This window comes from Mesitornis unicolor, unplaced genomic scaffold (genome assembly GCF_000695765.1).
Source record: "Mesitornis unicolor isolate BGI_N332 unplaced genomic scaffold, ASM69576v1 scaffold14321, whole genome shotgun sequence".
Lineage (NCBI taxonomy): Eukaryota > Metazoa > Chordata > Aves > Mesitornithiformes > Mesitornithidae > Mesitornis > Mesitornis unicolor.
This window is the reverse complement of record NW_010163214.1, coordinates 64355-77032: the sequence shown is the minus strand read 5'-3', so window position 1 is coordinate 77032 and position 12678 is coordinate 64355. Positions and strand designations below refer to the sequence as shown.

Genomic DNA, 12678 nt, shown 5'->3' with positions numbered 1-12678 from the left:
CAGTTGGGATGTGGCCATGGAGTTCACCTGAAAGTAAGGACCGCAGATCTCATCATGAAGTCTGCTAATCTGATACACTTTTTGTACTTTCCACCCAACCTCCTGGTTCAATATGCAGCAATTGCCCTTCTGAAGCTTTCTGCAAGTGCTATACCTGACTGCATATCTTCACCTCTGCCTCTTGCTGTGACATCTGCTGCCTCCTGAACCAAGACAGACTTGAGACTGTTATAATGCCTGTTTCTCATACATTGGAGAAAGGTACCTCTTTCAGATAAATCTGTATTGAAATGGAACATGTAAAGAGGAAGGCTTTTGCATTATTCTACATCTGTGCAAACATCCACTGTGTATAGACTCCATCCCTGCCTAAAGCCCAAGTGCTGCTGTTGAAGTGGACTAGTGAAGGACACTGCCTTTACTTGGAGTCATGTCTGAAATTCCTGCTCAGTATTTCACCACTTAACTTTCGATATGGCTGCACAAAGCAGGGACAGAGACCATTTCCTCTGTTTACCTTCATTTGCTGTATTGTACAACTGATGTAAAAGATTGGGTTTGTACTTGTGTATGCATGTATATATGTGTGTGTGTGTGTGTGTGTGTGTCTTTGCAGGGAGATGGGATCAGGAATTTCCCTTCAGCGATTCTGCAGGCAAAGCCAGCATCATCTTCCAGGATCCCCCTTTTGTCAGGATAAGTCAAGAAAAACTTTGCATTCCAAATCTGGGGCATGGAGACTGTTTCTAGCAAGTTACATTTTCCTGCAAACCAGTCCTTTGGTGTGAATTTTGCTCTGCCCCACGCCACTTCCCAGGAGCCAGAACTGCAGCTGCCTCTAAAACTTCCTGTAAAACATTGTTCACTCTCTCTGTGTCTTATCTCCCTCTTTTTCTTCCTCAAAACTCTGCTGCTGTGGTTTCCAGAACTGAACTGGGGGAAATAAAAAAGAGAAGTCTATTGTAATGTTTTTGCTTGCTTTCATGTTGAACAGGACAACAAAGTTTTCTCCATTATGAAAAGTTCCCAGCATCCCAAGACGTTGCAACAGCCGAGCTTTTGGTCCAGCGGCTAAAACAGAAACCTGGCAAATACGTTGCATCAGTGGAAAATGACACAAATTTGTGCTAAGATTTTTTATGAATAATAAAAAAGTAACCTAGAGCTGATTTTTCAGGCTGCATTTTTTGTCTCAAACTGGACTTCCCAGCTCTTCAAGGACTTTAGATATCATTGATTAAAGGGGAGGAATACAGAGACAGAGGTTTGGGGAATTTGAGGGAAGCAGAGCACTTTCTCACGTCTTGAATCTCTGTGTCTGATTTGCAGTGATGCCTGATAGAGGTCATCTATCCTTTTCTCACATTAGAAATCCCTCCTGGGGAGACTCTGGCTTTTATCCTTCATGTGATATCTGACTGCTCCCCCATCCTTTGTTGCCACACTTAATCCTGCCACACGTGTCACTAGGATCTTCAAAATCCAACTCCTTTCTGCTACATCCTGGGCAAACAGTTGTGGGCATTCACTTCTACACAGCCTGCCCTGTTGCTTCCCTCACATGTGATTCTCCAGAAGTGTTCAGAGCCTTTCTCACATGCTCTGTGGATGAACACTGGGTTGTTCCTGCTCCTGGCCAGTCCAGCACACTCACAGTAATATTCTCACCTGCAGGTGCCAAACACACTGAAAAGCTGAAACCTCCTTGCAAGGAGGCTGGGTTGGTGGAGGAGCTGGGACTTGCCACTCAGAAAAGAGCCCATGCAAAGAGTAGAATTAACATTTATTGGTATGGTGGTATTTTTTTAAGTTATCCACACAGAATATGCTGAAGGAAGAAAGAAATATTAAATATAAGCCATGAATAATTGTTCCCTTCAAGGGTGGGCCAAGCACACTCCACTGAATGCTCTTCTCTCAAATCCTGCTCCAGTGGTTTGGAGGACGAGTATCCTTTCACGAAACAGTGAAGGCACTTTCCACATCATTGAGATAACGACTGGACAAGGAGTCAAGGAAAGTATTGGAGGATCAGGGCATCCATCTGTGAAGGAAAACAGTGAAAAGGGGCACAGTTGGTCCTTGATCTAAGCCTGAGATCTTTCATCCAGGACTGATCTCCAGCTTGGAAAGAGATGCAGAATCACAGGCTGGGAACTGAGGTCCTTCAGAGCTGGGATTCTGTGGCAGGCTTAGTTATCCCATATTGCAAGATGAAGCATTTCTGTGAGCTCAGGCCAGCTTTTCATCAGTTCTTTCAAAAGCTGCCCTTTCTCAAGGATACTCCTTCAGGTCCTTCATCCAAAGTAGAGTTTCCTTCCTCAGAGAAATTTGGCTGGCAGTTCACAAATTCGATAGCAACTTGTGAAGCAAAGGACATTATTCCAATTACTGTAAGTGTTGGGGTCTCTTTTTCCCTTGACGTGAATTGCAGCACATTTTTCTGCAAAGAGTAAATTGGGTTCCCCAGGTTTCCAGAACCTGCAAAAGAAAGTTCCTTCATTGGGAATGCATTGACAGACATGGCAGTGGGGATGAAGTCACCTCAAACAGTCGTGGAAGAGAAAGGGGAAGGTTGCAGTGACGGAGATCAGGAGTCATAAGTTTTGACTAGAAAAGTAGTCAAGTTTTCTGACTGATAGGGCAGGTGGAGACAGAAATTCCCCTCTGACACATACCTGCCTTACACAGTGTATTGGTCACTTGGACTGAGGGATGCGAATTACAGGACCTTCCTCGCTCCCCTGGGATACTCACGTGGCTGCCTTCTCATATGGAGTCTCATCCACCCACTGCCATTGCCCATTTTTGGAGGCAGTTAAGCCGATGTAGTATTTTGTTTCATAAGCGTTAGCAAATAGTCCTTTTGCCAAGTTGAAGAGGAATTCCTGGAAAAAGCACAGTGTCCATGAGGTGCAGGACTGAGCAGAGGGAAGAAGGAGGAGCCCCCATGGGACTAAGCCAGTGCTGAAGGGATGCAGAAAGGACATCCCCCTTCCCCTGCAGGACAAGGAGGGGCTCTGAGTGCCCTCCAGGGCCTGGCACGGTGTCTGTGGCTGCTGTGCCCCTCTGTACCTGCTCTGCTTTGCTGTTGATCACTGCCAGGTGGGAGCCCATCCCAGTGCAGTTCTGCTCGCTCTCAGCCCAGGACATCTTATCATCCGACAGGTAATAGCACTTTCCTTGAAGGCGTTTCCAGCCATTCGGGCAGCATATCCAGCTCTCCTCTGTGGGAGGGAAAAAAAAAATACTGTTTTTGAACACAATTTGCTGTCCTTCATCTTAAGAGCTCAATGTAAGGCCCCAATGTTAGGGGCGGGATTTGAACCACACTTTTAATCTGGACAGAGGTAAACACTCTCTTCTGTGCTCCACAGGTAAAGCTGTCAACAGCCTGACAGTCTCCTGTCACAAGGCCCCTGCCTGAAGTGTCTTTCCCTTTCTCTATCTGTTCTGCCATGTCCATGCAACCCTTGTTTGATGAGTGACACAGTTTCTTACCGAGATGGGAATTAGGTGCCTTGCATTTCTCTGGGAACACTTCCATCAGAGAAGTGCCGTCCAAGTGTTTAGCTCTCCACTCATGCAGGCTGACAGTCATGTACGGAAAACTGCTCTGAAAGCCTTGATGCCACCACAGGCAGTTCCTTGCACCAGCCAGGTTTTCCTAGAGATCTGCCTTATAGCCAGAAAGTCACATGAGAGACCAAAAACCACAGCTATATTCTCTCAAAGCATGAGGCTATATACTTGAAAGCTATGTATCTGTATCTATGAGTAGTATATATTATAGTCTGAATATATCTCTATACAGAGTATATCAGGCTGAAAAGTTCATCCAATAAAGTCAACAAATAAATACATCCTTTTACATGCTACTTTAGATGCTTGCTTTGAATCTCAGACCTCACAGGGACTCTCTTCTTGGGTTTCCCAGTCAGGAGCTCTTCAGGGGGTCCCATGCAGTGGCAGTGACCTGGTCAAGCCAATGCTCCAGCCCACCCACAACAAGCAAACACATCATATTCATGCTAAAAGGTGGACCCAGATTAACGCTGTGCCCTTCAAGAACCATCTTCACAGCACAGTATTTCACATCCCATTCTGGGAACCGAATAGAGTCCAGTAAGTGAAATAGCTAGAAAAACTTACCTGTGCTCCTATATATTAGATGCACTGAAGGTGCACTGTTATGTACCTTTGTAGAAAGAGAAGCCGTGGCACTAGAGTGTGAGAAAATATGCAAAAACAAGTTCAAGAGAGAGTCTGTCTGCTGTTCAGTGGACATGTTTGTGCCTTGTGGAGATAGGCAGGGTTTTTTACAGTGAAGAACAAACTGAGCATGTGTTGAACACAGCTTGTCTGATCTTCCATAGACGTCCACCATAAGAACACAGGTGGCCCATACCTGTATTATATCTGCAAACACCTTTTCATCATGGACTATAAAGGGAGTCTGAACAGCTGGTTCAGGTATACTCAGCGTGCAGGGGTTAGCCTCTGTGCAAACTGCAGTGTGTTTCTGAATGCAGTGCACAAGTGAGAACAGACCCCTGAGCCAAGTTTGGGAATTTGCACTGCAGGAATTCTAAGCACTTGCCACTGCCATCACTTTGTGTGTGATTGCAGCCCAGCTCTCCAGCAACTCTAAACTGTGTGACAGCATCCTCCTACCACTTCTGCCTCTGTCCTTTGCACTGACCATGATGCTTGTGTGAACAGGCAGAGAGCCAGCACAGGGAGTGGGGCTGTATTGAACCAGCCCTTACAAAATGGCAATGCTCTTTTGGCTAGATTGGTGAACTGGAGTAGCAGCTGGGAGGTTGTGTGAGGGCCAGTGAGAGGAGAAGAGTAGGAAGGGTGGTCAAAGGTAGGTCTGAAGCAACCTGCCCTCTTCCTCTGGCTCAGAACATGTTTTCATAGCATCCTAAGTAAAAATGCAATACAGCATTTTCTGATGACTGACACAAGGGTACATTTTGGTAAGGTTCTTAGAGTTGCCTAATCAGGCTTTTGGCATCACTCACTCTTGTCTGCAGATTCGCTGGGGACGCAGTGCCACTCTGTAGCATTCTGGAGCAGAGTCTTGTACTGGCCATAGCTCCCATGAAGGAAAACCACTGGGAAGAAAGGAAAGAGAAGGGAAGCACTACTGTCATCCCTTCCTCCTCATCCACGAGCAACTTGTCCTACCCTCCCCCATCTGGCTTAGAGCCCCCACAGAGACTCTGTCGTGTTAAAAAGGTCTGAAATCTGTATCCAACAAGGACATGAGAAACAGTAGGCTGCTTCTCCCACTATGGGTCACTCCGTCCTTTGAACAGGCATTAATCGGATGAGCTCCTCTTTCCTCTGCTGGCTGAGAGACTCATTTTCCCAGCTGACAAAACCAGCTTAGACATCCTTTGAGGACAGGGCTCAGGGAAGGGTCAAAGAAGTCATGGGATAAGCTTAATAGAGGTGGAATATTAAAATACATTCCTTCTTCATCTTCCTGGGCATTGTAGCTTTAGAGCACCACTTTTATCAAGAAGGGGTAGAACTGTTGAGTGCTGAGGCCTTCTCCAAGGAAGTTAAGCAGCAGCACAGAGGAATCATCACAGAGCAGTATCATACTTCAGGACAGAACAAGCAAAGGGTTTCCTTTTTGGTCAGTCCAGGCAGCCTGGGTGGGATGCGGCTGGAGGATCCAGTTGGATAGATTCACCTCCACTGTGCTAAAATATGGCAGCCTAGTACCAGTATTTTCAAAGAGATAGCACTGGCTCCGTGGCTGCAACATTGTCACAGGGAGCTCTGGGAGCAGCAGACAGACCAGGTCAGGAGAAGCAACATCCAACAGCCAGGCTTTGGGGAAGCTACTCAGATGCCCTATGGCACTAAAGAGACTTCTCAGCTCTTGGTGGGAGGGGAGAAACTGACTGGTTTCATCCAGAACTGGCTGTATTTAGGCAGGTGGGACAGTGAGAGGAGCAGGAAGGTCCTGCCAGGGAATGAACCATAACTGTGGAAGGGACCCTAGTCCCTGACTAAGAGGGCGAAGATGGGAAAGGGACAGCAGAACAAGCTGTTTTGGCAAAGAGCATTGGCCTGCTGGCAGAGAGACTAGGATATTGGTTTTCCTTCTGACAAAAGGCAGTCAACTGCTCCCTTCATCCCTGGGGAATTAGGAGACCCTGGAACCCACCAAGGCAGACGGTTACAAGGGCAGTTTTGATGGCAAGGACAGAAGCAAGGAAAACCCAAGGGTTCAGCCGGGAGCAGCTTCTCTCTTCTGCTGGAGCTGAAAAACACAAGGCAAGAATGGGAATCCCCAGGCCCAGAGCTGGGGGCAGGGTAACCCAGGTGGCTCTGTATCCCAGCAACCTGCTGGTACCCTTGTTCCACAGAGTGGGGAGTCCCCTCGGTCCTGCTGCAACCAGGTCCTGCTGCCCTTCTTTAGCAGTGGGTCAGACCCACAGAGTAAAGCAACATAGGGGCTGCCCTGAAGCTGCTCTTCTATTTCACTTTTTATCACAAGCCCTGCCTGTACTCTTCCCAGACTGCACCCTTCCTTTCTCTGTCCTGTCATACCTCCTTTCTCCCCAACACATCTTCCTTGTTGCCCTCCACTACCCCTTGTCTTTCACTGAATGCTCTTTCCATACTGCCCTCCTCTTCTCTCTTTAGAGCTTCTTCTTCTCAGCCTCCTTTATTTTGGCTCTATCCCCCAAGCCCTTCTATGCAGTAAGTTGTGGTCACTCCAAGAAGCGACTGCCCAGCTCAGTGTTTGCAGAGGCAGACACACAGGAGATACTGTTTCCTCAGTGAGCGCAGGCACTTTGAAGCTCTTGGGAGAACCCTGGCTTGGTTCTCCTTAGAGATACCAGAAATGGGAGCAGTGACTTGTGCTTAGCATGATGCAAATAGTTTTACCTGGATAATGATGGTAGGATAGCACTCTTCAATCCCACCATTTACAGAGAAACACTGAAGGGGATGCCAGACCATAGTCTGTCCGGACTTTCATCCCCCCTGGCTCGGGAAAAAAGCTCATTCTGCCAGCCCAGGTGCTTCCCAGTTCCCTCATCTGTTGCATAGCTCTTGTCCTAAGCCACTTCTCCTGGGGTGACACCAGCCACTGTACCATGCCCGTTATCTATCCCAGCCCTGTATTTTCCCCACCTCCTCCTCCTCCTACAGGAGGACAGAAAGGAAGCCTTTATGATTACCTGCAGTTCCAGGGCTGACTCTCCCTCGGCGACTCATTACCACTTTATCACTCTTCTCCACCAAGAGTCCACATTACCAATATGTGGTCATGAATACAGCCTTCCTCCTGCACAGAAGACTGTGCTAGGGCAGCTCACACGCTGATGAAGAGCCTTCGCAGTCTCTAATCCAAAAAAATTATGTCTTGGGTGTTGCCCACAGCACATGGAGATGCGGGAAATTTTCATCATTTCCCTGCCAGGACATTTCACAAGATACTCAATTGCAACATGGAAACTCACAGAGGGAAATGAAGACAGATGAAGAGCAATATTGTTACAGCTCAGACAACCTCCTTTTGCACTTATTCAAGCAGTTTCACAGGACACACTACTGGCCATACCTCTTTGGTGTTTGTTCTTCCCTGGTGAGTGAGTATGTGTGCAAAAAAGCCTACACTGTTGGTATTTGCTAGCAAAGAGCTAAAGCCACTCACAACAACCCACAAAAGTGAGTCAGAACATGACAAGAAAGTGTATCTGTGACTCAGGCTGGGCAAATCCCCATGTGAAGCCTGAGACCAGTAACCCAGAGTACAACAAAGATCTTGCCAACACTGTTTTTAACTAATTGCCCAGGAAAAGAGGATGGAGCTTTGAGTGGACGGATTGCATGTGATCTGTCACGATGGAGCTGGAGGTCAGAAGGGATCATTAAACGGTGCCAGAATCCCTGTGCATTACAGGTTATCAAGTTTTATTTGGTCATGGCTACAAAAGGCACAGCCATACCTGGTGCTTCTAGCACTGCTCAAGGCAACTTGATTCAAAACCCTGCAGGATGAAGTGTCCCTAAGGATACCCCGAAGGATAAATATTCTCTACTGGATCTCATTGCACTCTGAATGGACTGGGGTGGATATGCAGCCTTTGCTCTTCCATGTCCCATCAGCTGGTTTCTCCCAGTGATGAGGCATGCACGGATGCACTGAGGAAGGTATGGGATAGCTAACACAATAGCACAAGCACACCAGTTGAAGACTCAAAAGACCAGAGCACAAAGCTGGTTACCAATGAGGACAAGCCTAAATTGTGTGCAAAAAATCCCCTCTGAGCGTGTTTTTTTGTGCACAACAGGCTGCAAGCACAGTCAAACCATCTAACAGCTCTGTTGCATTGGAAAGATGGTCCGTACATGTGCTTGCTGGTATCGTAGAAAGTATGAGCTAGAAGGCACTAGCTGCCGGATTCACAATGCAGTGAGAGATTCTCAGTGACATTTTAAAAAGTTCCCATGCATAGTGCTGGAGAACAGAACTGAATTGCACCACAGATGCCCAAAAATGAGAATGCACTGTATTTGGTTTTGCTCTAAAATACACTTGCTTTCATGCAGATGGGCAAAGAGATGACTTCAGCTGATCCGTATGGAGAATATAGAGGGTGCAAAACAGTCAGAAAGAAAATGTGCTCAATTCGTGTGGTTTAAATCTAATCAGGATGAATAGAAGCGGTTTACCGATTTATTCATGACATGTAATTAACTGTCAAACCATGACCTCTACATTCAGGATCAGCACCAGCAATCCAACAGATAAAGCACAATGCCAGACACAAAAATTAATACACACCTGCAAATTTCTAAACATCTTTCTGTAACTAATACCCAAAAAGCTCTCACCCCCACATACACCACATTCACGTGATTGCTTGTGCAACCTCCTGTCACCTACCCCCGTCACAGAAAGTGCAGGCTGCAAGAACACATCCCCTTTTCTGGGAGCAGGGGTCCCCCTGTTCTCACGCTTTTCCTGCTGGAGAAGGAGGTTTCTGTGTATCCATGCCACTTCCTACAGCTTGCTGGCCCGCAGACCTGTGAGAAAACACAAGGTCGCATATGCACACTGAAGCTGTGAGGCTGTACATGTTTCACTCCGTACTGCCAGGAATGCAGGTTACCCATGGCATCCAACAGGGAGGATGCTTTGTCACAGTCGGAGGTTGCACAGTTGCAGGACAACCGTCAAAACAGATTCTGACTGCCACTTCCTTCCCACTTCTCCGTCTGCTCTCTGTTAAAACTGTTCTTGCTTATTCTAAACTTTTTTTCCAGACTTACTCTTCTCTGTCTTAGAAGCCTTTCACTAATTCCCCAGTTACTGTTAAGCCTGTTTGATGGTCATGTTCTTCTTTAACATTAGAGGGTTTGGAGCAAATCACCTTTCAGATAGTTTCAAGTATTCAATTCACACAGATGTTTTTGTTCACATTCCTGTTTTATCAGTTGTTGATGTCTAGGCTACTGAACCAAGAGGAAGGTTTGTGCAAGCACCTTCATGCAAAAGCACTTTGGTGTGCGCACAGGGTCTAAAGCAGAGAGACAGCAAACACTTTCTTTTCAGCATCACAAACCAAGCCGCTGTTTCCAGCAAATCAACAGCTGACTTCAAAACTTCCAGGTGACTGAGAGCTCTGTCCCACTCCAGAATAAAAAGTCTTAAAGTGGGCAGGGTAGCCAAACTCTGCACTGGCCTGCACAGGAGCTTCTTAGTAGTCCTAGTGCCAGACAGCTGAGAGCAGTGATAGGAGAGAGGTTACCTCCTCAGTGGAAGACTCTGGAAGCACTGCAAATATCTTTTATTTCCAAAATAGCAGGAACTTATTTCTCTTTCCTGCTCCATAAACACCAGCAGCATGCTTGGGGAGAACATGTATCAATGACCTCAGCCTTCTTGTACATCTGTCCATAGTTTTGCAAGTAAACATTCTTGGTTGTTTTCTACCCGCTCTAGTCCTGAGGAGCTTCACGAGTGACCCTAGGTTATTTCACTTCACTAATATCTGTGTCAGATCAGTGTGCTGGTGTTGCCTTCAGAGGCGTAGCGACCTGGTTCAGGAACGGCTCAGCGACCCCACCTCTGGGTCTGCGTGGACCATAAGCTCACAAACACCAATGTGGTGGACGGCAAATGGCGTTTATTGATAGGTGACAGAGCGTTTTATAGCCTGAGTTTACAACGTCACATCCGCCTGCTAACGTCGTAAATCAAACGCTATTGGCTATCAGGAGAGGGGGCCCTTATGATTTCTGTACAGTGCGGTATCTTCCGGCCGCCAGGCCCTAACTACCCACATGCTGGGACAACAGGGTGGCACCTGGAGGTGCAGAATTGCCAAGGACTCCTGCCCCTGAACCACTGGAGACAGTGGTACTTGGTTAAAACAAGTGCACTCTTGGAAGGGGCACTGAAGAACCTCGCATCTACTTTCACAGACACTTTGCGGTATAGACAAGAGTCAGCAAGCACGGCATGCATACAGACAAAATCGCTGGGACATGAACTGTGGAAAATATTGCAGTTACAGGGTGTCTTGCAGGACTCAAGGTTGCAGGAGAAGACATAGACTGCAACTCCCCTCAGGGGTACTCAAGATCTGAGAAGCTGAAAGCCAGAAGTTGGAAGATAAAACTTCATTGGCTTTTCTGCAAAATCATACCACACAATAAATTAGTTGCAGCTCCTATTTAAGAGGTAGAAATGCAGCAAACCACATGTTGGGAGTGCTGAAGGTGCCTGGCTTTAGAAGCAACCAGCCACCTGAAGCAGGATGGAGAATGCACCAGCAAAGACCAGTAAGTGTGTTCACATTCAGAAATGAGCTTGTTAGGTCTAGTTAACCAATTCTCAGGTGTTGATGATAGTTTCTCCATCAACTTGAATCTCCTTGCGAGTCCTGCTTTCCAGTTTGCCTGAATTCAGAATGATTTCAAGAGAAAGAATAATCTGCAACAGTAAAATAAAAGGCGAGCAGTCTAGAAGGGAATGCTGACAAAGCGAAAGGCAGAAAGCACAGAGGAAGTGCTACCAGCTGTGACAATGCAGGAAGACAGACTTGGTCCCACAGAAAGTCCTCCCCAATGTACCTATTTGCTTTGCACATCCAGCTCCAGAGTCCCGAGCCCCAGCAGTAGCTATGACAGTGCAGCTAACAGAGGCAGCTGCCAGGCTTAGCAGTTTGTGCAGCAGTTTCTGAGCTTTGTTTTTGGCAGCAAAGTACAAGCAATCCGGGATGTTTCTGAAGTGTCTTGATGATAACTTCCTGATACAGATTATGGATGAGGAGATGTACTCTACTGGATCTCTCACTTACAAATGAGGAAGAACTGATTTGGGATGTGAAGGTTGAGGGCAGCCTTGGCTATGGTGACTATGAGATGTTGGAGCTCAGGATCTGGTGAGGGGGGAGCAGGGCAAAACCCAGGATCCCAACCAGAGACTTAAGGACAGCAGACACTGACCCATTTGAGGGAAGGCTCCCACGTACCTGATTTACTTCGGTATTGATCTTTACCACATAGAAGCCCAACTCTGTGCTGACATCCTTGCTTTCACACCAAGGCATCTGCTCAACTAACCTGTAGTAGCAGCATTTTTGAAAGCATTTCTGGCCCGTTGTGCAGCACATCCAGCCTTGCACTGAGGAACCATAGCAAGTCACAGAGTGAATGCTACCAAGAGGACTGAGGCCTGTTGTCTGAGGAGTCACCAAAATCATGAGGACAATGCTGGATTGTTCTCTGCAGCATCAGGCACTAACCAAGAGTCCAAATAAGCTACAGGAAAAGGCCAACCTCATTGCAAAGCCAGTGTCTTTGACAGGCTGCTGTAATTGAGGGAAGCTTCCTATCTCTTGAAAAGGCAAATGGACCATCTTTTAGAGCATCTTTCCTATGAGGAGAGGCTGAGAGAGTTGGAACTGTTCAGCCTGGAGAAGAGAAGGTTGGTACTCACCAACTGCCTGACCATATCACTTCCACTTCAGAAATGGGAAGACAATGGCTTTCATTCATGCAGAAAGTTGTGCCAGGTCTGGGGTACTTCAGCCTTCTGGTGGATTACAACATGCATTTGTGTTTATGTCAGTGCTTTCTGTCTGTGTTGACCTGTGTGGCTGCTTATGTGTATTTATTCTTTCTCTTATATCTGTATCTACACACATTGAGTCTCACTACTGGCTGGAGTTGGGGCCATGGAGCTGCAGCAGCCTTGCCTCTGCTGGACTATGGGATTCAGCTGCTCCTGGCACCACCCACAGCCATTCACAGAACTACTCGCATAGGTTTAGAAAGGTAAATCTCCTGGTCACCTTGTCTCTAGAACAAATACTTTCCTCTCTTTTGGGGACAGAGAAAGGATTCTCTTCATACGTGGTCAACCATGCGCAGGACAGGCTCCTGGCGCATGGTCTTGTTACTCTCCTGAGCAAGACTTTCAGCCATGGAAACAAGTTGTCATAATATTCCTAGAGCTGGTTTCCTCTGCTCAGTCTCCTCCAGAGCTTTGGCTGTTTGCAATGGGACTGTGTAGCCAGGTTGTCTCTGAGAGGTTTACTCTTACTAGATGGATGCAACACGTACAGCAGTAGTTGCTTAAGGCTTTATCCTGGCACAGCAACAGCTTTTGATCCTGCTTATACAAAACACCTA

At 46.9% G+C, this 12678-nt stretch overlaps 1 protein-coding gene across 1 annotated transcript; it reads right to left on the bottom strand.

Annotated features, from left to right (window-relative positions):
• Positions 1–862: 862 nt before the first annotated feature.
• LOC104547986 (C-type lectin domain family 6 member A-like) lies at positions 863–7248 on the bottom strand. The gene is made up of 7 exons (XM_010193885.1): positions 7212–7248; positions 6188–6283; positions 5028–5120; positions 3076–3227; positions 2758–2888; positions 2393–2481; positions 863–933 (listed from the first exon to the last, which is right to left on the bottom strand). Exons 1-7 carry the CDS (start codon positions 7246–7248, stop codon positions 863–865), a joined length of 669 nt encoding a protein of 222 aa, XP_010192187.1.
• Between the last annotated feature and the right edge of the window lie 5430 nt (positions 7249–12678).